Source organism: Schistocerca nitens, chromosome 8 (genome assembly GCF_023898315.1).
Source record: "Schistocerca nitens isolate TAMUIC-IGC-003100 chromosome 8, iqSchNite1.1, whole genome shotgun sequence".
In the NCBI taxonomy this organism is placed as follows: domain Eukaryota; kingdom Metazoa; phylum Arthropoda; class Insecta; order Orthoptera; family Acrididae; genus Schistocerca; species Schistocerca nitens.
Genome location: NC_064621.1, coordinates 263,706,901 through 263,733,932, shown reverse-complemented (window position 1 = coordinate 263,733,932; position 27,032 = coordinate 263,706,901). Strand labels below are relative to the sequence as shown.

Sequence of the window (27,032 nt, the reverse complement as noted above, 5' to 3'; positions counted from 1 at the left end):
TGCTAGTGTAATTTTGCAGTGTAAGTGTGTGTCTTGATGTTAAACTCACTACTCGAAGTTGTTATTTAACAATCACAGAACTGTTTGTTCCCTGCACTCATTGCTCGCTGTCCTTCTGCCAGGTGTTGAGCGGAGGTTGTATCTGCTTTAACACTTTCAACTATGTCTCTTCAAGTTGAATATAACAGGGGGAAACATTCCACGTGGAAAAAATATATCTAAAAAAAAAGATGATGAGACTTACCAAACAAAAGCGCTGGCAGGTCGATAGACACACAAACAAACACAAATATACACACAAAATTCAAGCTTTCGCAACAAACTGTTGCCTCATCAGGAAAGAGGGGTACAGCTATGATGGTTCTTATAACATTAACATGCATCAGCTGTGGAACATAAAATGACCAAAATTGTTAAATAATTTTTAAATTTCTATTCCTCCTGATCCATGTGTCATACAATGATAAAATTTTGCAGGTACATTCAGTAGTATCTGTGGATATTGTCTACAAACTGTGTTGCAGATAAAGTCAGTAACTCCTCAAGTTGAGTTAGATGAATAGACTTCCATGATATCTGCACAGTTGTTTCTGACAAGTTGTTTGGAAGGCTCTTGTATGTGTCATCTGATGATTATTATTGAGTGAAACTGGTTATGATGTAACAAATGTACCAAAGTACAGCTATGATGGTTCTTATAACATTAACATGCATCAGCTGTGGAACATAAAATGACCAAAATTGTTAAATAATTTTTAAATTTCTATTCCCTGGTTCAGAAATCCATTCCATTTTTGACGTGCGTCTTTGTTTCAAGGCTCTGGCAGATACAAGAGCAGAACTATTACCGTATTTAATAGGAAAATCATCCTTGTATAACATATCCTATGTCTTACAGTTTGTGTGTCAGGCTAATCACATGTAGCCAAGTCTGATTAATATCAGTTTTAAAATAAACTTTTCTCCACTATTCCACTTTTGTAAGTAGACTGTCCTAGATGCATCAAGATGGAGTGCCGCATCCGCTTGACACGTCACTTCCATATAACAACATGACATTCTCCAGAAGACAGCAATAAGTCTCATATTCAGAACAAATATATCGTAAGTTCTAAATATCACAGTTTCTCTACAACTACTAATTAGATTTTGTAAAATGATACACCATTGAATTCATCTCTTTTCAGAACTGCTGTACTAGCAGCATAAATTACTGTATTTCTGTTTGCAAAAGGGAAGGTAATATTGATATCTCTTTAATTAATATAACTATGAAGAGATACTATGCATCATTGAGTGAGCACTTTTTCACAAATCATTTAGGTGAAAACAGAATTATGATTATCTGAGATGAACAGCTCAGCTGAATCACTCTGTTTCAAAATATAAGAAATGTCAAAAACTAAATCAGACTCTATAGTTGTCATACTATATCACTGTAGTCACTTTTTCAGGTTTCAGCTACATATAATGACTCATAAAAAAAGCAATGGAAAATAAAAGAAGTCTTGCTGAAGACTATTTTGTAACAGTTTGTTACTTCCTAAAAGGTAATTCTTACATAAGACTGCTATTTTTGACATAAACTTGACAAGAGAAACCACAAAAAATATTTTTATCTCTTTCTGGCTGTTTAACAGAAATATATGTAGCAGAAAATGACAAGGGAATGAGGAAGAAAGATTGCTAACAATAAAACTTCATAAAAAGAGTTGCTGATAGATTTGTGAAATCTGCTGCATTTGTGACTTTGTGATAGTACGTTAGATTACTGGATTATGTTGTGGCAGTTACATAAAAGTTTGCGTGCACAATCCAGTGTGCACTCTTAAATGCTTTTATTTTGGGAATACCAAATTAGTACACACTCAAATATTAGTTTGTTTCAGATGTCGCACTCTTAGAGAAATTGCCAGTAAACCCCCAGTCCTTTAAAGAATCAAACTCACATGTATGAAAGAGCTTCAGACATCTGATTACTTTACAAATTACTTAATGTTTTAAATATTTTACTGTGAACAAGTAAGTGAGCAAAGGTCTAGAAAAGGTTTGAAATCATGCTTGCAGTTTGTTGGAAGATGCTAAGTGCTCTTATTACAAAACACTGGAGAAATGAAGTTTGGGTAATCTGCACTCCATTTTAAGCAAAAGCTGGTTAATCACACATTTCAGTTTTTATGATATCATACCTCCTGATCCATGTGTCATACAATGATAAAATTTTGCAGGTACATTCAGTAGTATCTGTGGATATTGTCTACAAACTGTGTTGCAGATAAAGTCAGTAATGCAGAAGTAATAATTTAAAAGTCATGCCGGATGCTTAAGTTTGATCACATGGACAGCAAAAAATATAGTAACTGGTAAACTTTTTTCCTTTTATTGTTTTGCGGGGGTTTCAGCAAGAAGTAGTTTCATAAAAGTTTGAAATTATGTGTAAAGTTTGTTGGAAGTTAAGTGCTCTCACTCTCAAATATTGGATGTAAAAAGTGAGAGTACTCACATGCCATCAGTTATGCTGCTTCAAGGCAAATGCACAGTTTCTAACTGTAATACTTGACTTACTGTGTTAATCTTTTAATATAAGGTTATACCTCTCAATTACTGGATATAGCAGCATTTTAATTTTCCGAATGTAGTCAATAATTATATGAAATACTGATCAAATTATTGTTGGCCGCGGAAGCTGTTAGATAGGTAGCTTGCAATTGGTACCAGGTTCTGATATAGTCATCTAGTAATATAGATATTTACTTTAGTCAGGCCAAAAGTGACTATGCCTGGAACAACTACACGGTGTTTCACGGAGGACTAAAAATGAGAGAACTCAAAGTATGAAGGCAAATGGAATTAAATTCATCATACCATTATTTGCTTCAGCTCCAACAAAAACATATTCAGGAACTCAACTCTTCAGTATGAATGTGAGAAATGCTAAAATGAAAAAAATTATTTGTGTTTGCAGAAAAACATGTCAGATCAGAAGCATTTATTTATTTATTTATTTATTTATTTATTTAGCACCCACATTATCACATTCATGATACTGGACTTGTCAAAGAACAGAACAGTATAAAATATTACATATTTACATCATGTACAAAATCTTATCATTAGTATCAACACATCTTTATAACAAAAACATTATTCTGCTTACATACATACAGATAGAAAGCAAGCTTGTGTAACCCCTTAGTTGATTTACTAAAACTATTAAATAGCAGTACTTTAGTTAACTAGGCTTAGTAACATGCAGCAAAAAACCTAGGTGCATAATTACTTACATACATACATACATGGATGAAAGAAGTTTGGTTTTATCTAGGAATGGTTGAGAATTATGAATTTTTGTTTAGAGTGTTGTGAAGTAGACCTACAGATTTGAGCAAAATTCCAGGTATTTGTTAATGCTGTAGAAGCTGTTGTTTATTAGTAGATTTTTTAGTTCTTTTTTTGAATGTAGTACTGTTTTTATGCTATCTGGCAATGCACTGTACAGAACTTTTGGTTTGCAAAACAGCACTGTCCTGATATATTGATTTTCTGTGCAAATCCCTATCATAGTCATCCCTGTTCCTGGTTTGATAATGGTGGATCTCACTATTCAAAGCTGAAACTTGATGCTTTCAAATATAAGTATAGAGGGTAAAGTCATGATTTTTAATTCCTTAAAGATACCTCTACATTATGTTCTGTAAGCAACATCACTTATTAATCTTAAAGCATTCTTTTGGAGCTTAAAAGACTGCTTTGTATAAGGGATATTTTCCCAGAACACTATTCCATACTTCGTAGACTATGCATGTATCCGTAATAAGCACTTAAAACTGTTTTGGTATTGCAGGAATCTTTAAGCACTCTTAATATGTAACAGTACTTGCTTAATTTTTTGTTAAGCATTTCTACATGTTTTTCCCATCTTAGATGCTCATCCACCCATAATCCTATAAATTTTGTGTGATTCTTTTGCTGAATTTGGCTATTCGATAATGTGAATTTTATATTGGTCCTATTTTTGTTCCTTATATGGTTAAAGTTCATCCACACAGTTTTCTTGTCATTGAAAACTAGACAGTCATCTTTAAACCATTTTTCTGCCACTTCTGCTGTATTGTCAATTTTTTACTGCATCTCATAATCATTCTTCCCTTTTATAATGAAGCTGGTATCATCAGCAAATAATATGGGATCAGCTGTTGACAACTGTTGAGGTAGGTCATTAATAAAAATCAATGTTCCCAATACCAATCCCTGGGGCACCCCATAATTAACTTTTTAATATTCAGAATGGTACACATTTCCGTCCTGAGAAATTTGTACTCATTGTTTCATATCAGTTAAATATGACTTGAACCACTTGTAGGAAATACCACGGACACCATAATTATACAGTTTTAACAGCAGTAGATTATGATTTATAAGAGCAAATGCTTTGGAAAGGTCCAAAAACAGCCCACAGATCAGTGCCTTGTCCTCAACAGCTTTGTAAACAACATTTTAGGAAACTGAAGAAAGCTGTGTGTGTAGATTAACCATTCTGTGCATTTACAAGAATTTTCTTTTTGTTTAGGAAGTCTAGCAACCTGTCATACATTATTGTTTCAATTATTTTTGAAAATACAGATGATAATGATAAGAGGTCTGAAATTTTTGATGTCAAACTTGTCACCACTTTTATAAACTGGTATTACTGTTGACTACTTAAGTTTACTTGAAAACACATCTGTTTCAAAGGAGTCATTGATTATGTCCACAAATTGAGAGAGAACATTATCGATACTATATTTAGTAATTTTGTCAGGGATACCATCAAATCCACAGGCCATTTTACTCTTTAGTTTGCTGATAGCCGTTTGTACTTCTTGGGTGTTACGGGCTGTAGGTACATTGTCCTTTCATTTATTGGAGTTGTAACCTTTGTCTTTGGATTATATTTAGTGGTGATCAGGTTTTGGGCTACATTAATATAATGAACATTAAATATATTAGCTATTAGAATTGGATCATCTACAATTTCATTTTTGTGTTTTATAGTTATTTTATTACTTGCTCTTTCATGTTTGCCTGTATGATTATTAATAACTTTCTACATAGATTTCAATTTGTTGTTACCCTTTTTGATACATGAATCATTGTGCTTCCTTTCTGCAGCAACTTCCCTGTGCTTTTTCCTATAACACTTAACATATGGTTTCAAGATAGTATTTTGCTTTGCCCACTTACATAACATTCTAAGACTTTCTGATGACTCTTTGATTTCACTTTTTATCCATGAATTTGTTTTTTTGTTTATTTTCCCTGTCTTCAGAGGGAATGAAATATCATAGCAGTATTTATAATTTGACAAGAACTTGTTGAATTTTATATCTACAGAACTATTGCTTTCCATGTCTCAGTTTACATTTTTTAACATTAGATTAAAGACCTTAATGCTGTCATCATTAATTAATCTTTTCTCAATATATCTCCTGTTGTCACTTTTCTAACGAGCATAACCTGCAGATCTCAACAGTATGAAATGCACTTTGTATCCCTAGATTGTAAGGAAAAAGATACCTCGCCCTTACACAAAGCTCCTCTGATACAAGTTGTTAAGCTTTTAAATGGTCTTCTTCTCATCTGCTATAAACTTCACAACTAAATGTGCCATGAGAAAAACTTTTAATCAAGAATAGTAGTAAACATTGCTGAGAACCCATTACATGCCTTTTCAGTTATGTCATTTAGTATGTTTGATTCATCAGCATTTTGTTAGTTTCTCACCATTGGCCAAGTCTACGTAGAACGCAGCATTTCTGTGCTGTTCTCAACACATCTCTGTTTCCACCTTCGTCTCGCACATTTTTCAAAGCATCTTTTTCTGAACAATTCTCTTCAACCACTCTTGCTGTGTCATCTTTTTCCCAGTCATACATTGCAGGGATTGCTCACACATTATCCTCTAACACTTTCATTTCTCATCTTTTCCATTTTTGTTACCTCTACCTGACTTCTCAAAAAATACATTTCATTCGTGTACACCTTACTTTTTGCCTTGCCTTCATGACTAGAGTTTCAGTAGTGCACACCAGAATTAGCATATAATACATCAAAAGAAAAATACACTCAGTAAAACAATAAAACTGAGGCAGGCGCGCGCGCGCGCGCGCGCGCACGCACACACACACACACACACACACACACACACATACACACACACACATACAGAAAAATATCGTAGCTTTCAAAACTATTTGCTCCTTCCTTGGGGAGGAAGGAGGAATAAATAGACTGCAGAGGGTTAAAAAAGAGGGGGCTAGTTACTTGATCCCAGGATGGAGAGGGACTTACCTGTTGTGAGCATGAGGCGAGACCACACAATAAAGATCACCAAATGACAAAATGTAATTGAATAGATAAAAAATATACTCACTAAGTAGTAATGTGAAAATATACATATAAAGGTATTTAAAATTTGCAAGCTTTCAGAGACAGTGGCTCCTTCTTTTGGCAGAAGTGTTGAAGGGGAAGGAGGAGGATTTGTGAGGTTTAGGAAATGGGGAGAGTTCAGAGAAGCCACCTGGAATCCCAGGTCACGGGAGACTTACTGGGCGGGATGAGAAGGAAAGAGAGATTGTTGGGGACTGCACCGGACGATATTTGGAAATCTAAGATCTTAAAGGTGAATAATATGCAAAACAGAGATTACAGTCAAGTTAATAAGAGCAGAAAGCTAAGTGCCTTGTGTGTGATAGAAGGAGGGGGGAGGGATAGATAAGTCAGGAAGATATAGAAAAGTAAAAGGGAATGAGGAAAGGAATAGTTACTGTGAAGAAATTTTGAGAGTGAGGAAATTAATGTAAATTAAGGCCAGGTGGGTAACAAGAACCAACATCATATTGTAACACCAGTTCCTACCTGCGGAGTTCTGAGAAATTGGTGTCTGGGGGAAGAATCCATGTGACTTGTGTGGTGAAACAGGCACCGAGGTCACAGCTATCATAGTGTATAGCAAGCTCTGCAACCAAATATTGCCTGTATACACCTTCTGCCTCTGCCTAGTAATCCTAATCCTGTGCTCACCACAGATAGGTCCCTGTCATTCTCCTTTCCGAACTTTCCCAGTCTATCACTCTTTCGTCCCCAAGGAAGCAGCTAATATTTCAAACAGCTAGGATATGCTTTATTGTAGTATATGCGGTAGTTTAATACAACATAAGGTAAATTAACAAAAGTTGAGTTGGCACTACCTAAACATTTTACGAGTACCTATTTGAGGATTCAAAAGCTTTGATTTTCTTCTTTAAGCTCGGTGCATTTCCCTCTGAAAAGAAAAGAAACTAAAATAAAATTCTTTAACTTTTATTCAGGGTGATTCAAAAGGTTCTGCACAGACTGAATGAATTGTTAGAGGAGCCAAAATAGAACTGCTTTGGAATTGGAACTTACTGTCTTAGAAGTAATCATGAGCCACTGGAAGCTTTGGAGTGTGAAGAACAACAATGAAACTCTGTGCACATGCACCTTAAGCTCAGTAAAGATAATTTACTCTTTACTCATTAATGGTGTATATTATAGAGGGCAATCAAAATGGTGACTCCCACATTCTGTACAAGCATAACATCTCTGTAAAAAAATTCTGGCACACTCTACCAAGTACATCAGGCATTGTACGTGAGTGCCAGAACTTTCTACAAAGATATTGCACCTGTATTGAATGCAGTGGTTGCCATTTTGGACACCGTCTGTAATGCAGACCATTGTTAAGTAAACATTACATTATTTTTGTTGAGCTTACGGTGCATGTGCATTGATTTTCTTTGTTGTTCTTAACACTCCAAAGCTTTCACTGGCTCAGAATTACTTCCAAGACCATAAGTTTGTATTCCAAACTAGTTGTATTTCATCACGTCTCTCATCTACTACTATTTGTGCAGAAACTTTTGAATCATCCTGTACAATCTCTGTAGGAAGCCAGGAGCTGCCCATTCTCCTAGCTCTCTGCCTTCGATAAGTACCTGTATTCTTTTTCATAAAAACTGTTCCGGCCAATAGCTCATAATGTTCATGTCTCTATTTAGTTTTTCTTTCATTCTATTTATTCATTATAAAAGTCATGTCTTGATTCAGAGGCTTCATGTGCAGTCTTGATCATTCACAGAGATAGCCAACAGAGTGCAAAAATTCGAGCAGCCTGTGTAAAACACTAACAATGAAAAGAGAAAAAAACTTGATAAAAGCTCATCCTTATTTTATATGGAATTGTTCTGCACTTCTTTCTTCTTTTGAGTGATAATTGCCCAGAAGTAAATTGTGTCAGGTTTTTACATACAATTCAGACATTTCAATAAATATTATTTACAGGAAGGCAGTGGATGGGGAGGATGGGGCAACTGGGGTGTTTCTTCTCTCTTGTCAACTGCTACAGAAAGTGTCTCAACTCTGACCAGTCAAGTCACTCATGGATTCAGCAATGTTCTTGAAACAGGAATTGGAATTCCAGACCCAGAAGAGCTAGCCCGTCTCGATGCAGAACGTGAGCGGAAGAGTCAAAACAAATGCAGCAGTGCAACTCTTGTGTCTGAGGAACCTGAAACAGAAAGTGCACAGTCAGGTGAGTATATATGAATTGTTACAAAAAACTGGTGTGGATTAATAAGAAAAATTAATGATAGTAATGAGCTTTGGGAAAATTGTAAAAGAGAATCTGAGTGTTTGAGACCCGCATTTTCTGTTTGAGACCCAAATGTACCGGAGGTTACAGAAAATTAGGTGGACTTTTAAGAAATGAGGAGCTTCTCTGCAGAATCTACAAGAAAATGAATTCGCATTGAAAACACCAGAAGTAGGGACACACATTAAGAACATTTCTTCATGTCCATGACTCAGTAGCTGTATCCAGTATGGATGTGACTCACAGCTGGAGCATTTTCCTTCCTTCAATAACAGTTGGAACTGGGATGGACTACTTAGTGCAAAATCACCCCACTGCATGAACAGTGCCATCATTCCTTTGCAGAAGCCATGACATGTTTACATGTGCATTCTTGACTGCAGTCTTGTACTCATGTGTAGCACAAATCTGCTATAATACAGGAAAATGGGGTACAGAAATTTTACATTCAGATTTATGTGCAGTTGCATGTGGTTGTCAACAATAAATAAAAGACAGAAATCTTGTTATCTGTGGTGATGTTTTGTGTGAGGCGAAAGTAACGAAACTGCACAGTGTGACATTTGTGGTCAAACATCGTGTTCCAAAAGACTGGCAGTAAACTGAGAAAACATCTGGACTGAAGGCGTCCAACAAAAAGTTTATCAATTCATGGACAAAGCACTGTAGTAATGTGAACTATTTCACTGGTTTCCATATACATTACTATCTATTTCAATTATTTAACAGGTTTCCTGGACTATTACCTGATTGGAAGATGAGCATTGGATTGTATTACTTGTAACTGATGGTTTAATCTAGGCTTGAACAAACTCTCGTGACCTGTGGGCCTGATTCGTATTTTGTAAATTTTTTTTGTACGTGCCTTATTGTAAAAGTAATGTGTTGTTGTTATAACAGATGTCACAGCTTTAATATGACGTATCATAAGTAAATTGATTCAGTGGTTCCGTTGTTATTAATTTTATAAACTATTATAATTAAAACATTTATAACTTTTGAAGTACATGGTTTAAAATTATAATGAGCTCATCTCATCATTGCCATTTTTATGGTGTGTCATGTTTTTGTAAGGCATGTTATGTATTTTTTGTGGGAGTAGCATGATTCATTCTCTTTTCAAGTCACTGGTGCCTCCATATTGCCACTGCGTCCAGCAAGAGAACCACTTTGCTCACCCTTGTTCTGGATTTTCCCCACTCAGCTGTCTCCATCGGTCATGTTCTGCATGCCTGGGCTGCATGCTTGGCTTCTCCACCCATCTAGTTGACCCACTTCGGCTGGCCAAGTGTGCCTTTAAATATATACACTGTCTCTCACGTTCCAAGCCAGAACTCTGTTTAGCCTTCATCCAGTCAACTACATCATGACCATACATTACACACAAAAATTCATGGGTGTTCACCATGGTTTCTTTTTTCACAACCAAGAATTCAAACACAACATGCTGCTTGTAATGAGTGTCTTGCATTGATGCCATTTTGATGGTTCACAATGATCCTGTCATCTGTTAGAATTGTTCAAAACATTGCACACGTGCTGATTTCGGGATGACACAATGTTCCACTTATACACCATCCAGTCACGTTAATGTGACCTGCTATCAAAAACCTGAATAACTATCTTTTACAGTGGACTGCTGTGATACGTTGAGGAAGAGAGTCAATGAGGTTCTGGAAAGTACCAACAGGGATACGAAGCCAGGCTGACTCAGTGTCATGGCCAACTGCATTAGATTTCTCAGCTGGGGGATCCATTTCACAAACAAAACAGCCCAGTAAAGGTATTCTCACAGATTCACAATCGGGTGTAAATCTGGGGAGTTTGGTGGCCAGGGGTGCTCTTCGAACGATGCACATATGCTGCAAACTGTGTGGCACTTTGCATTATTCTATTGGTAGATACCATTCTGCTGAGGAAAAGAAAGCTGCATGTAATGGTTGACATGGTCCTCAAGGATAGATGCATGCTTGTGTTGATCCATTGTGCCTTCCACAGTGACGAAATCACCCAGGGAATGCCACAAAAACATTCCCCAGACCATAACATTCCCTCCTGTGGCATGTACCCTTCTGGCGAATGTTGCAAAGTGTTTACTTTCAGTTCGATGGAGAGTAAATCATGATTCATGTATAAAGGCCTCCTGTCACCACTCATTGGATGCCCACATGTGTGCTGGCATGCAAATTCGAGCCTTTGTCGCTGATGAACAGTAGGCGGCATGGGTGCATGAACTGGGCACCTGTTGCAGAGGCCCATAATCAGTAACATTCACTGAATGGTCATTGAGGAGACACTGTTCATACCCCCTTGGTTCATGTGGGTGGTCAATTGTTCAACAGTTACATGTCTGTTTTCCTGTACCTATCTCCTTAGCCATCATTCGCCCTTGTCATCTACGGCCCTTGGTGCACAACAGTTGCCTCGGTGCATTGTTGGATAGCGTCGCTTTGTCACACACAGTATATTTTAACAACAACAGCATGCTAACTGTTAACAAACTTAGCCATTTCGGAAGTGGTTTAACCCTTGGCTCACAAGCTGATGATCTTGCCCTTTTGCACATCAGATAAATTGCTCCAATTTCCACAATATGACCACGAATGCACTGTTTTCCACTCCCTCCCCCCCTTCCTTGGCAGGCTTTATATATCCTCCACTGCTAGTCCTGCCACCTAGAGTTTGTGAATGGTTATTGCACATTGCCTCTGAACATAGGAGGTGGTCACATTAATGTGACTGAACCATGTGTAAATGCAGTAGCAGTATCTGGAACCTTCCACAGAGAGCTGAAGTGACACGTGCACAGAAGTCAAGTTGGGCTGCTCATAGCACCTCCAGACCGCTGCAGGACGAGTGACATCAGGGGACACAAGGGGCTGGTGCCATGTTTTAAACTGTCGCTCTCACATCCCTACCAGTGTCAAGCATCCATCTTCACTTTGTCAGTATCCAAAGCCTGTCACTAAACCCCACTAAGTGTGCAGTGTGCACCCCTGGTTTCTTTTAAAATTGTTTCTGTTTATTCTAATTTCAGCCACCTCCTTTATAACAGAATCCCAAAATGATAATACATGAACGTAGACTCTCATCTTTTCAAATAGTGTCTTATGTCTGTTTTCTAGGCAATGTTCAGTTTCCTTTGTTTAATATATTGTGAATGCTTAATACACTTCTCAGCGTTAGTCACTCAGTGTACAGTAAATCTATGCACACTGACAGGTCCTCAAATGCCCATAGCCTTCAACACCCTGTACACATTAGATCAAAGGACAAAAATTATTTCTGATGATGCCCATCTACAGTCAGAATTTCTGCACTTGAGATGTATTCAAGGAAAATTGTTACAGCAAAGGAGAGATAGCTAAAGCTTTCAGTTGCCACCGATAAGACACCTCATGAATTAATGAAAGAGACCAAGCTGACTGCATTACTTCCATACTACGGGGCAGTGACTAGCAAGGTAGAATGTGTACCGCAGGGACATGGACTAAGGCCAGTGCCCCAGCCCACCTCCAGTACAAGATATGTTATGCCTCATTATAAAGACAATGTAGCTTTTAAGAGTTCGTGGCATGTATCGCGTACTCTGCGAATGCGGTAGCATTTATGTAGTACCAGCTATTCACACTCTTAAGAAAACACCTAAAATCTGCCTGAAAAAGTTTATTACACAATGTAACAAGAAATTTTATAGACAAAATCTGAAAAATGATAAATTTTTCCCCTATCTTACACACTGTTTCTTCATTTCTCAGTTCCAGAGGAAAAATCGACAGAAAGTCAATCACAAGATGGTGCAGGATTGTTTGGCTTCAGCCGTGTCTTTTCTGGTGTGTCCACAATAACAAAGCTTGTGGAGTCCACAGGAAGCAAAGTAATTACTGGTGGTCTTGACACATTGGAAACTATAGGAAAAAAGACAATGGAAGTGTTACAAGAGGGTGATCCCGGTCTGAGAAAAAAGAGAGAGATTTTCTCAGAGAAAATTATCCTCTCACAGGTAAGTTTATTACTTACTTCTTAGATTTCTGTATACTTATTAGATTTCTAATAACCAGTGCTAAAAGATGTATTCAGCACAGTTCATAATCTCCAAAGTCATTACCTTAACGTAGTAACATATTTGACAAGCTCTGACGTGCTCTAAAAGCACTGTTGAAACAGAAGTAAGCACTGTTAAAACAGAAGTAAGCAGTAAATTTGGGAAAATGAGACATTCACAGAGATATGGCCACTAAGCATGTTCTTCATACCGTGTATGTATGTGTTTCAAGAATAAACCAGTAACCCCGCCCCCCAATTTTTTGAACAGTTGATCTTCCATGAATGAAAAAGCTTCAGACTTCTGATTATTTTACAAATAATTTTATCTGTTAAATGTTTGGCGTTCAGCTTGGAAGTGAGAAAAAGTTTAGAAAAGGTTTAAAACTATATTTAAAGTTGTTGGAAGTTGCTAGGTGCTCTCATTATCAAACACTGGATGTCTATTGTCCAGGTAATTTCTGCTCCACTTGAATTGAAAGCTAATTTTTCACACGTCTCACTGTTTATGACATTCCATATCGTGAACTATGTGCTGAACCATTGTATAATTTTGCTGATGCATTCACTGGTGTATTTGGATACCGTCTGCAAAATGTGTTGCAAATAGAGTTAGTAGTAGTAATAAATTAAAATGTGATTCCTGAGAGCAGCAGTTTGATTACATGAACAGTGAAAATGTTGTATTGATACTTTACCCCTGTCGTCATTTTGTTGGGAAGTAAGTGAAAAAAAGAATTGTAAAGGTTTGAAATTGTATGTAAAGTTTATTGCAAGTCACTGGGTGATTTCATTCTCGAATAAAGGATGAATATACTCAGGATATTTGCAGGCGGTGAGGGACTCTGCCTCAAGACATACACACAGTTTCTATCTGTAATACTTATCTTATTGTGTTAAAGCTTTAATGTAAGATTATACCTCTTAATGGGTAGATTATGACAGCATTTTAAATTTGGTCAATAATTATGCAAAGTATTGAAAAGCAGATTTTTTTTTGGGCAACCTGCAATTGGTACTGTGAACCAGGGTGCTCGTTTAGTAATATAAGTGCTCCTATCTTCAGGTTCTCACAATTGAGGTGTTCCATGGGACAGCTACTTAACTGAAATATATTGATAGGTTTGTTTGCATGTCTATCTTCCAAAGCAGTTGTTAGAATCAATTATTATTGGTTTCTCCGTCTTAAGCTTAGTGTAATTAATTAAAGAGAATTTTACATCAGACATGTTTCACTTTTATTTACAAAGCATATTCTGTGGTCATTCTACAAACTGGATACATATGTTTGTACATTTTTTATTATAAACAAAACTCTGCAACTCGGGCAGCTCAGAAATTCTGGTCTGATCTGCCAGAGTTGGCAGTCGTGTATGTAAGGTGTGCTTGCTTTGTGAATGAATGGTGCGTGTTTCTCTTTCTTTTTCTAATGAAGACTGTGGATGAAAGCTTATGTGTAGGTGTCTTTTAATTGTGCCCGTGTGTAACTTAATGTGTCATCTTTACAGTAAGTAGCACTTTATCTTTTCCAACAGTGTTGATATTCCAACCAGACTTTCCAGTGTTTGATTCTACGTGTTTCTTTCCCAGTTAAGAGTAACGTATCCTAAGCAATATACATTTTGCCATTGCAATTGTAACCTATTTGAATATTGCTTACTACACTACATAAACTTTAATCTAAGTAATTTAGGAGTAAAGGAGACCACTCACTGAATAGCAGAACCATTGTACACCCACAAAAGAGAATGAAAACTTACTAGCTTTCATAAAAAATACACTGCCCTTTGTTCACCTACATTGTGCCAGCTAGGCTGCAATTCTGGAATTGCAGTTAAGCAGGTGGACTAGGCTAGGGTTGGAGATTTTGTTGGGTTGGGTGATTGGGTAGGTGAGAGAGATAAGAAGTAGGAAGAGAGGTTAGAGTTGGGTAGCTAATGGCTCAGAGGGCAGCATCTACATCTATATCTACACCTACATACATACTCTGAAAGCCACCGTACAGTGTGTGGCAAAGCGTTGTCTGTACCACTACCTGTCATTTCCTTTCCTGTTCCACTTGCAAATAAAATGAGAGAAAAATAGCTGTTTACATCTCCAAATGAACGCTAATTTTCATATTGTACCTTCATGGTCCTTCCATGAAATGTATGTTGGCAGCAATGTAATTGTTCTGCAGTTAGCTTCAAATTCCTGTTCTCTAAATTTTCTCAGTAGTGTTCCTCGAAAAGAACGTCGCCTTCCCTCCATTGATTCCCATACGAGTTCCTGAAGTATCTCCATACTATCTGTGTGTTTTTGAACCTGCTAGTAAAAAATCTAGCAGCCTGCCTCTGAGTAGCTTTGATGTCTTTCTTGAATTGAACCTGGTGTGGATCCCGAAAAATCAAGCAGTACTCAAGAAAAGGTTGCACTAGTATCCTGTATGTGGTCGCCTTTACAGATGAGCCACACTTTTGCAAAATTCTCCCAATAAACTGAAGTCAACCATTCACCTTCCCTACCACAATCCTGGCATGCTCGTCGCATTTCATATCGCGTTGTAACATTTTGCCCAGGTATTTAAACGGTGTGGCATTGTCAAGCAGGGTACTACTAATGCTGTATTCAAACATTGTGGATTTGTTTCTCCTATTCATTTGCATTAACTTATGTTTCTACATTTAGAGCTAGCTGCCACACATTACACCAACTAGAAATTTTGTCTAAGTCACTTTGTGTCCTACAGTCACTCAACAATCACACCTTCCTGTACATCATTAGCAAACAATCACAGATTGCTGCATACCTTGTTGACCAGATCATTCATGTATATAGAAAATAACAGCAGCCATGACACCTCCCTGGAGCATTCCTGACAATAACGTTGTCTCTGATGAACACTCGCTGACAAGGACAGTGTACTAGGTTCTCTTGGTTAAGAAGTCTTCGAGCCACTCACATATCAGGGACCCTATTCCGTATGCTCATACCATTGTTAAGTCTGCAGTGGGGCACCGTGTCAAATGCTTTTTGGAAACCTAGAAGTATGGACTCTGCCTGGTGCCCTCCATTCATAGTTTCCAGTGTATCATGTGAGAAAAGGCAAACTGAGTTTCACACAAGTGATGCTTTCTAAAACTGTGCTGATTCGTGGACAGAAGCTTTTCAGTCTCAACAAAATTGATTATATTCGACCATGTTCAAGAATTCTGCAGCAAACCAGTATTAAGGATAGGTCTATAATTTTGCAGCTTATTTCTTTTATCCTTCTTATACACATGAGAAGCCTGCACTTTTTCTTAAGTCAATTGGGACTTTGTTCTGGGCAAGCAATTCGTGATAAGTGCAAGCTAAGTAATGGACCAATGCCATAGAGTACAAAATTGAATTGGTACTCCATTCAGACCTGACAACTTATTTGTTTTCAACTCTTTTGGTCATTTCTCTATGCTAGGAGGGCCTGTTACTATGTCGTCCATACGCAAGTTTGTGTGATGGTCAAACAACAGTATGTTTGTACGATTCTCCTTCATGAACAATTTCTTAAACATAAAATTTAAAACTTCTGCTCTCCCTTTGTTATCTTCTACTGCCACACCAGAGAGGTCAACAAGTGATGGGATGGAAGCCTTAGAGCTGCTTAGTGATTTTACAGGGGACCAGAATTTCCATGGATTCTTGGCCAGATCTTTTCCTAATGTATGATGGTGGCAGTTGTGGCCTATGCTTTGAGCATAGATATTTTTACAGATGCATAAGTCTCTACTAACATTTGCATGTCATCATTTGTATGTTTCTTTCGAACTGAGAGTGTAACAGCCTTTGCTTCCTCAGCCCTTTTCGAATTTCACCCACTGTGGGTCTTTTCTGTCCTTAATCCACATATTAGGCACATACTTTCTCCAGACCACTATTTACAGTCTGTTTAAACTCTGCCCATAAATTTTCTGTGTCTCTCATACTGGAATAATTTCATTGTCTAAGTGAGATGCTAACAACTGCTTATTTTCTCTTTCTAGCAGAAATAGTCTTGTAGTTTTCTTGACTGATTTAATAATTTTAGTAACCATAGTTACATGATCACTAATCCCAATCTCTGTGTTGACATTGTTGATAAGGTCAGGCCTATTTGTAGCTACAAAGTCTATTTCAATTCAATTCAATTTTTATCATCACATAACATGCCTTATACAATCAAAGATTGTGACATAGGTGACTTGTCAGTTTTACACTATATATAATAATACTAAAAATAGACAATAAACTAATAATATATATGGTGTAACATCTTCAAAGAGGTATATTAATTACAATTATAATGCATTGTTGCCATTCACGAAATCTTCTACACTGTAGTAACATTTATCTTTCAGATATTTTTCCAGGTCTCTTTTGGTACGTTTTACATTTGGGTCATCCATATCTTTCCATATTTTACTTACAAATTTCATGCCCATATAGTATGGGGCTTTTTCATATGATTTTAAATGGTGGGTAGGTAACATGTAGCTCGTTCTATATCTAGTATCATATTGATGCAAGAAAAAGTTGCCCTTAAAAAGTTGAGGGTTTCTTTTAATGAAAGTGAGAGTTTCATAGATGTATATGCTTGGAATGCTCATTAGATCTAGTTTTACGAATAAAGGTTTACAATGTTGCTTTGGTTTTGCTCCCACCATTGCTCAGATGATTCTTTTTTGTAGTCTAAAAGCTTTAAATAAATTTGTTTTTTCAGACCCCCAGAAAATTATACTGTACCTAATGACTGAGACAAAGTATGCATTATATACAGTTTTTCTTACAGCTAAATCAGTAATACTATACAAGATATTCATAATATATACAAGGCTATTCAGTCGACCTAGTATGTTGTCCACATGGTGACTCCATAACAGGTTTTTATTGACTAAAACGCCAAGGAATTTGACACAGTCTGCAGTCTCTAATTTTTTGTCCATATACCTTATTTCACTTACAGACTGTGCAGATTGTTTTGTGGTGAAATGAACAATTTCTGTTTTTGTAAAATTTAATGTCAAGTTATTATTTTTGACCCATGCCTCCACTTCCCCAAGTGTTTGTTCAATATGACGAATTAGGTCTACCTCATTTTTACAACAGGCTACAGCTGTTGAGTCATCTGCATAGAGGATAGTATCAGACTGGACCTGACATGGCATATCATTAATATAATACAGAAAAAGTAGTGGCCCTAATATTGAACCTTGTGGAACACCTAATTAAATGTGTTTCCAGTCAGAGAAATTTCTTGCCGTTGATGTTAATAAGTACTCTTTGTTTTCTGTTTGCCAAGTATGATGACATCCAGCTAAGAGATTTGACTTGAAAACCATAGTGTGCCAATTTTTGGAGAAGCAGGTCATGATTTACTGTGTCAAAGGCTTTGGACAGGTCACAAAAGATGCCTGACACACACATTCTATCATCAAGACATCTGCTGACTTTTGTGACTAATTCATTTATTGCATGGATTGTGCTGCGGCCTTTTCTGAAACCATATTGATTGCGTAAGATAATGCTGTTAGATGAATTGTGATTTTCGATCTGATCACATGCAGCTCTTTCAAATATTTTTGAGAAAATTGGTTACAGTGAGCCTATAGTTGCCCAATTCACCTTGTTTGCCTTTTTTATGTATGGGCCGAACTTCTGCATATTTCAATCGATCTGGGAAACTTCCCTCATCAAAAGATTGGTTGATTATGAAAGAGAGTGGATATGCAATACTGTGACAGACTATTTTTATTATTTCAGTGGGGACCTCATCCCACCCCGCAGATTTTGAATTTTTTAGGGACATTATGATTTTGATGACATCTGAGATGGAAACATGAGAAAACTTAAAATGTGAGCAATTTCTGTCTTTCATGTTGGGCTTTGTTTTTGGTGGTGAACAGTCACCAAATTTGTTACAGTTTATGAAAAAGTCATTGAATGATTCATAACTGGCTCTGGGTTCTGTAACAGCTCTACCATTTATCACTATTTTAGAAGGGCATTTTCTCTCTGCCAACTTCGCTTCTTATAACAGACCAAACAGCTTTTGATTTTTTTTTTTTTTTGCTATGAAGTTATTATTCGCAGTATGTTTTGCTAGTTTAACTATTTTGTTGAGTGTTTTTTTGTATGTGCTTACATACTTAAGAAATTGAGGGCTTCGATTTACTTTTGCCTCCATATGCAGTTTCCTCTTAGTAGCACTAGACACTCTAATTCCTTTATTTACCCAGGATCTAGTTTTTTGGGACCTGGTCCTCACTGTTACAAAAGGGAAGCATTCATTGAATATACCCAAGAATTCAGTTAAAAAGTTATTGTAATTGTCACTTTTGGACGTGTGTTTGCTGACTGCCCACTTGGTTTGGCTTAGTTTTTTGCAAAATACTTCCACATTTTCTTGACTGAAATTCCTACAGACTGAATTTTGCTTCGGTAGTGATACAAATAGCGCTTTATGGTCCGATACTCCTAAATCTAGAAGAAACTTTTCTTTTACATACCGTATTTACCCGAATCTAAGCCGCACTTTTTTTCCATTTTTTGTAATCTGAAAAACCGTCAGCGGCTTAGAATCTAGTGCAAAGCAAGCGGAAGTTCTGAAAAATGTTGCTAGGTGCCGCCACAACTAACTTCTGCCGTCGAATATATGTAGCGCGACAGAGGCATGCTTTGTAGGCACAAAGATAAATACTGGCGCCAAAACCTCTGCGTCAGTAAATAAATTAAAAAAAAAAAGGTGGAAGATGAGCTTTTTTTTCTCCTCCCCGAGTATCGACCACTGCATTTTCATACATTATCCAACGAAGTAAATACAAATTCCGTGTTGTTCATCTTCGAATGTAGCAGAATTTCAATGTACTGCGAAAATCCGACTGGCAAGACTGTTTGGGATGTTGGTCAATATGGCCAACTCTACGTTCTGAATTTTTTCCTACCTGTGAGAAGAAATGGTTGCTAGTAGGAACCTGATGAAATGTGAATCACATGCAGTATTCTCTTCACCACAAGAATAATACGAATATAAACATTTTGCCATGTATTCTTTCGTGTTTGCTGCTATCTCATTTAAATCCTGTCTGCCCAATAAACTACGAAACTAGAGTGAGAAAACAGCAAACGCAGAAGAATATACTTATCGTGTCATGTTTATATTCGTATTATTCTTATGCCTAGTAGTGATACAGTCAGAAATGAAGCACGGCACCTGACTAGATTTATAAATCTAAGATGACTAATTTCTATGCAGAATTTGATGTACTAAAGAAGCGGCCGCAAAGATTTTCAAACAGAGAAAAATTTTCGCCTAACTCTCGTTGAGAACATGTTCTGTCATACGCAGTCTATTATTTGGTTCTTGTTGATCATTATCAAAGAAAGCGGCAGTGTAAGTAACAACAAATAGCAGTCTTTTACCATTGTTTCGCTAGTGATACAATTCGCCTAGTGATACAATTCGCCTTTCTTTTTATTGTAAGCGGTGGTAGCGCGTACAAAAGTAAGCCATGCCGATAGCGGCGACAGGCCGTAAACACGCACTATCAGAATGCAACGAACAAGGCGGTAATGCATTTTCAGCTTAGAGTGACGTATACACCTATAACAAAGAAAACGGCACTTATCAGATCGAAGCAAAATAAGCAATCGATTCAAACCAGACGAAGCACGTGAAAAAGGAAGGGTACTCGAATAAATACGGACGGAGCGCGTGACGCATAGCAATGGCTACCTGATAAAGCTTAACTGCTAAGCTTACGACTCGAACCAAACTACTGTAGCTGTATCGTCATTCATTCGACCTAAGTCGTGTCTCATATGACAATGGACCAACTTTGTTTCGATTTGGATGTGCGGCCTAAAACTTCTCTCTCCCCTTGAATTTCGAGTCTCAAATTTCAGGTGCGGCTTAGATTCGGGAAATTTTTTTTTCCCTTTATTTCGAGTCTCATTTTTCAGGTGTGACTTAGATTCGAGTGCGGCTTAGATTCGAGTAAATACGGGTAATAATTATAACTACTTACAATATTGAATATAATAGGGGGAAACATTCCCCACATGGAATGTTTCCCTCTATTATATTCATATAATTAATTTGAACCCAAAAATTACGTTTGTTATTGCCACTGTTGCATTTCGAAATCTGTCATCTTACTTTCTCTTTCTGTTTTTGCAAGTAGCTTCACTTTGTATTCACCTTCTCCTTTTTACTGTAATCTGCCATACAATTTTATCCCGCCTATATATACTCAATAATACGTAACCCACTTCCAAACCATAACCAAAACATTTTTTTCCCGCTTTCAACACTACCGTTGCTGTAAAATCCACCGTTTCCAGTTCACAAACAGTTCCTTTTCACCTATTAAACAACCATTTCAGCTAGTTCTAACAACTTTCGCTTAATTTCCATTTCCGTTTTTCCCACATCACTGATCATTTTTAGCCGCTTCCCACAGGTTTTAACGTCATTAGTTCTTCGCCAGACAATTGTTAGCCTCATTTTCATAATCTGCCACCACAAAACCACTCGTTTTAATACATCTACATGCAGTTTTTTCGAAATTTTCCCAAATTTCTCCACCCTTTAACGTGTTTTGGCGGCAACACAACCACCTAACCTTTGTGCACATCGTTGTTTACCAACCCAAGTTCACCACAGGATGAACATAGCTCAGCTTTAACCAACACTTTTTCGACTTTTTTCACACCAGATCTCCAGTTGCTTTCTAGTTCACCTTTATCTCTCCCCATATATTTTCATTTTCATTTCATCCTCATGTTACACTTTCCACCTTCTAATACCATGTCACCCTCACAACATTCCCACAACAACCCCATTAAGTTTTATTTACATTCCCTCCACAAACATGCCTTCGCCCTAGCCTGATTACGCTCCCATATTTTATTTACTCAGGCTTGTCTGACATTTGGCATTACCCCAAAGACCTCATACTTAAAGTTCCCATCTCTGGCTGTAACCCTTGTTTCCATCAGTCCCTATACCAGTTCCAAGCTGTGAACAATCCATTGCCCTCACCCACCTAATCCTTCACCTACACATCAACTCAGTCAATGAACACACCCGTCAAATCCTTTCCTTAATAAAAGTCCTCAATCTTTCCTCTCCCACATCCACACCGGCTGTTCAGAGCATCCTCCTACAAGCCAACCACAAATTAGAACAGCATGCCACCCTCCACCTCAAAAAACTATCCAATCTCCTGGTTTCCCACCTCCGGAAAGGCAACTCACTCACCCTCCACAACCTTTCCAGCAAACCTCAACCTCCTCTCATTGCACACAGACCCAGTCTCTCCCATCTACTCAAACTCCCACTTCCAGCTCCACTCCCCCCAAAACCTCAAAATTCTAATCAACACAATCTGGAACCACAACACCCTAATTCAGTAGTTAACCTATCCTCCAAACCTCTCTCCCAATCCGAAAACTCTGTCCTATCCAAAGGCCTCACCTTCAGCCCTACTCCCAGATTCAACCAAACAGCTCTTGTCAAAGATTTACTGTCCTACACTCGTACTCTCTGCTGGAAATATCACTTTGCCATGAAGAAAAATAATCCTAATCCTACTCCTGATGATCCAACTCCCCAAGACACTATCCAAATTGAACCCTGCCTGGAACAGTTCTGTCCTCTGTCACAGCGGGACCCACCTCCTCTTCTTCAAAATCACCCTCTCCAAACCTTCCAGGAATTTCTCACTTCCAGCCTTGCTTCTCAATCCTTCTAAAGCCCAGGCTATCCGTGGTCTGACATCATCTTTATTTTTACTTACAATATTGTCAATACATGTTGCAGAGGTTGCTGTATTTCTTGTATACTGATCAAAATTGAGATTTAGCCCATTTGTGGCTACCAGGTTCTTTAAGTGTGAAGAAAATTTGTCATCAGTCCTTACATCTATGTTGAAGTAATCACATATAACCACTTTTTTGTACAGTTTCTCACTTTTTAATTTATGTAGCAATGTATCTAACTTATCTAAAAATACAGAGCTTATATGGTACCCAGGGGTGTGATATATGCTGATAATTAATATGTTATACTCTTTAAGTTGTATACAACAACTTTCAAATGTACCTTCATCATTCAGATGGCTATCTGATATCATAGTCTATTGTAGAATGAACTAGTATGCAAGAGCCTCCATACCCATTGGTCCTACAAAAGCTGGTAGCCAGTTTATAACCTGTAAGTTTATTCAGAAGACTGATATTTTCAGATTTTAGCCAATGTTCATTAAGGCATATTACTTTCACAGATTGTTTCACACTTTCTAGCAAAATTTCTATATCATAAAGCTTCCTGATCATTCCTTCAGACAGACCTCTGCTGTTTAAGTGCATAATGAAATTACTACTGCGCATATTATTAGGTAGAGGGTCTTTAAAACTAATTTGACTATAAAGTATAATGGAATGTCCACGTGAGTGTTGACTGCTTGTTCTGGATTCGTTGTATTGAGCCAAATTCAGAAAGAATTGGCCCCTTTCATCAGTTTCCTTGTGTGTGAGAATGTGGATGATATTTTCATTAATATCAAAATTTGGAAAAGTGCTCAAAAGTGTTTCTCAGGACTGTTTGTACCCACTGCTGTGAATGTATACATGTTGCAGTCTGTTGCTCAGTGTGTTAAAGTAACCTCCAACTGTTATCGCATGATCTGGGTATTTACGTGCCACTTGACTGTAGACTTTCTTTGAATGATTCTGACACTTTCACCACAGAATCTGGTGACCAGTAAAAACATCCAGCAGTCAACTTTGATTAGATTGGATTAGATTAGATTGGATTTACTTTCATTCCAATTGATCCGTAGTGAGGTGGTCCTCCGGGATGTAGAACATGTCAGAAAAACAACAATACATGACAAATATTTACAACTCAAACAAATAAACTAATGTACCATTCCACAGGTCCCAAGTGGCATGGTCGTCATTTTTTAATGAACGCTATATGAAAGAATTATTTTACAAATACTTATGCATTGAATTTAAAATAAAAAAGTTTTTATTTATTTATAAGGTAATAAACGTATAGTACAACTACTAAATACTTATTTACACTGAACACATTACTGCACTGAACTGGTGCAGAAGTTAGATTGTACCTACTGAGAAATTCATCAATGGAGTAGGAGGAGTTGGCCACCAATAAATCCTTTATGTCTCTCTTAAAATGAATTTCATTGGTTGTTAAGCTTTTTATGGCTGCTGGAAAGTTATTGAAAATGTGTGTTCCTGAATAATGCACACCTTTTTGTACAAGACTAAGTGACTTTAAATCCTTGTGAAGATTATTCTTATTTCTAGTATTGATTCCATTAATTGAGCTGTTGGTTTGAAAAAGTGATATATTTTTAATGACAAATTTCATTAAGGAATAAATATATTGGGAAGCAGTAGTTAGTATCCCTAGTTCCCTAAACAGGGATGGCAGTAGTACACCCATGACCTGTCAAGGGGCATCCTACAATTCCCCACCCGATAAGAAGGATCCAGAAATCTGCGGCCAAGACTGTCACAGAGTTGACGAAGCCTTTGACTGAAACCCTCCACATGGCTTCAAACCAAAGGACCCATATCAACTCTGGAAACAATGCTGCAAATTGTAAGCTCTGCTTGCACCCTACTTGTGGGGCAAGTAGCCTTCACCACTTTGGCCAGCTGCCTGTATGAACTGAGGATGGCCTCGGAACTCGTGCGACAGGTGTTGATGGTGCTGATGTGAGCCACAACTTGCAGACAGCTGCACCATGCATGCTCAGTAGCCACAGGCAAGGCCTCTTCAACATCGTGGATGAGGGTCATGGCAGATTTACCAACTGCACATTGGCTTTCTTTCCAGCACTGAATGCTACCTTTCTAAGGGGTTCCTTAGCATGCCAAACGTTGGAGTTCCCATAACGAGCAAACACCTGCCCATGTGTGCCTGCTTGGATCCTGCAGAAGAAATGGCCACCAGTTCACTCACAGGGCGAAAAGGTGAGGCTATATGTCCAGTCTCCTAATTGACCCTCCGCTTCAAGCAGTGTGAACACATTACCACTTGCCACATACAGTGCTGTGAGGACAGATCCGCTGCATCAGGTACACAAGGAGGTGCCTTGGCAGCAGAGCCCATGGGCAAAACAAATGACATCTGAGGAGTCCCATATGATGCACCAGATGCTCCACCACAGATACACCCCGAGGCAGCAGCTTGAAGGTGGCTGATCATAGCCAAAAGCGCATTCAGCTGTGTGCGAACTGCGACTAGCTCCCCTGCATCCGCACACAACATGCACACTCCTATTTATCCTAGCAAGACTAACTGAAGAAGTAAACTATAAAAGCAAACGGAAACCTATATATGCAATTTGCTGCCCTCCTGAAGCTGGCTTGTGGAGTATGTATGTAGATGTGATGGGTGATATGGCAGCAATTGTGGTCCCACCCATTTTGAAGAGGATACGGATGTTTGAGTTGCTTGTGAAGTATCCTCCATGCCGAGCATTGAGATGCGCCACTTGCCAAGGACACTTGCCCTGCATTGATACCCGGCTATTCTTCAACAACCCATAGAATGTGCTCTAGTGCTCAGACATATGAGCAAAATGCGTGCATGACTCCAAAATGAATATTCTGCTATGCCTGAACACAGCACTTTCAGTTAACTCATTACCTGAAATTCATGTACACAATGGACACATTAAAGACAGATGAATGACAAATGTCGAAAAGTGTCGCTGCCAACAAAACTCCACTTAGGATACAATGCGTCAGACAGAGGCATAGATAAGTGAAGTTGTTGACTTGTACCTGGAAAACCATTGAATATCAACTTTCATCAATAACTCGAAATGTTTATATGAACTTTTTCCTTGTTTTACTGTAAGGAACCTGTCCCCAAAGTTTGTAGAAGTAATTTTGAAACACACTGTATATTTGGGTGTGTCTGGGCGATGTGACTCCTATGACAATACTTTCGTACTTTAACGAAATCGATGCTGAATGAAATTTCGTTAAAGAATAATAAATTTTGCTTTTAAGTTAATTTTCTTTACCTTTACCTTACTTTCTTTGCGTGCGAACTTTGTTGTAGAACCTCACTCTTATTTACGTGTGGTAATAAAAAAATCACTTTCAAAAGAATTACATACATTTAAAAATTATGTGAACTCATTTTAACTGATTAAGAATATTTAGTTGAGAATTAAATCCTTTATATCATTCGGCCTTGACACACATTTTCTAAATGCAGTGGATTTTTTTGTTAAATAATTACTGAATTCTATCCCGGCGTTAACTATAGAACACAAGATTATCACTATTAGCAGAAAATGGTTAATTATTGCCAAGCCGACATTTAATTATCACTGATCAAACCTACTTCGCTATACATTTAAGCTATTTGAAAGAACGAAAATTATTAAATTTCAACATTAACTATCCGTCTAAGAATGCACAAATGTATTATTAGGTTAAAAATTCTTCAGTCTCAGGATCACTGTAAAAGAAGAACAATTTCTTAATCCATTGTTAATTTTTATCTATCTGTTCCCGATTTACGGGTTTGGTTGATTTTTTTCTTTAGCGGAACAATTTTTTAAATGTGCCGCCGCTGCAAATCGATCGGTCGTGGCACAGCCCAGCAACACCGCTAAAAATGCTGAAAATTCTTTAAAGAAATAATATAGATGACATAGGCAAGCTAATTTACATTAATAATACACACTTTTGATAAATTCTGATATATTTAGATCAAACAATAATTGAACTCACATTAATTCGTAACGCCTCCTCTAATGGCGGCTAAGTCTAGACAGAGACAAAAGACATCAACCCTTTCATGAATCGCTTCAACACAGCTTCTTCTTGCATTCGCCTCTACACAGAGAAGACCAAAGAATACGCTGTACATGGCTCTTTTATACTCCTGCTGACTGTTAACATTTCTTTGTAATTTGACAATATTATTCTCCTCTGGCTAAATTTCACATCTCTGTTATCGCAGATACTGACATATTTTACAATCACATAAATATAGAAAAATTACTATCCTAAATACAGAAAGAATATTACTACAAAAAATATTACGATAATAACAAATGTCTTTTACACAAAATTCAATAATATTTTTATTAAATAATTACAGTATATACAGATTGCTCAGAGCGGCGTATATGGTACAAATAAATTTTATTTTATTAATATCGTGAGTTTGCCAGGGAACGTTACAGTACAAATATCAACAAATAATCCCACTGTGACAAAACATACACTAAAAGAAATGATCACATCATTGATTACAATTCTGCAAAGGTTGTGGAAGTGA

At 37.4% G+C, this 27,032-nt stretch overlaps 1 protein-coding gene across 1 annotated transcript in view; it reads left to right on the top strand.

Annotated features, from left to right (window-relative positions):
- Window positions 1–27,032, top strand: part of LOC126198964 (protein FAM114A2) — an 82,795-nt gene that overhangs the window by 11,720 nt on the left and 44,043 nt on the right. Inside the window, exons 3-4 of the mRNA XM_049935615.1 lie at window positions 8,344–8,593; window positions 12,412–12,656. Coding sequence (XP_049791572.1) covers window positions 8,344–8,593; window positions 12,412–12,656 — 495 coding nt within the window. The remainder of the gene's footprint in view (window positions 1–8,343; window positions 8,594–12,411; window positions 12,657–27,032) is intronic.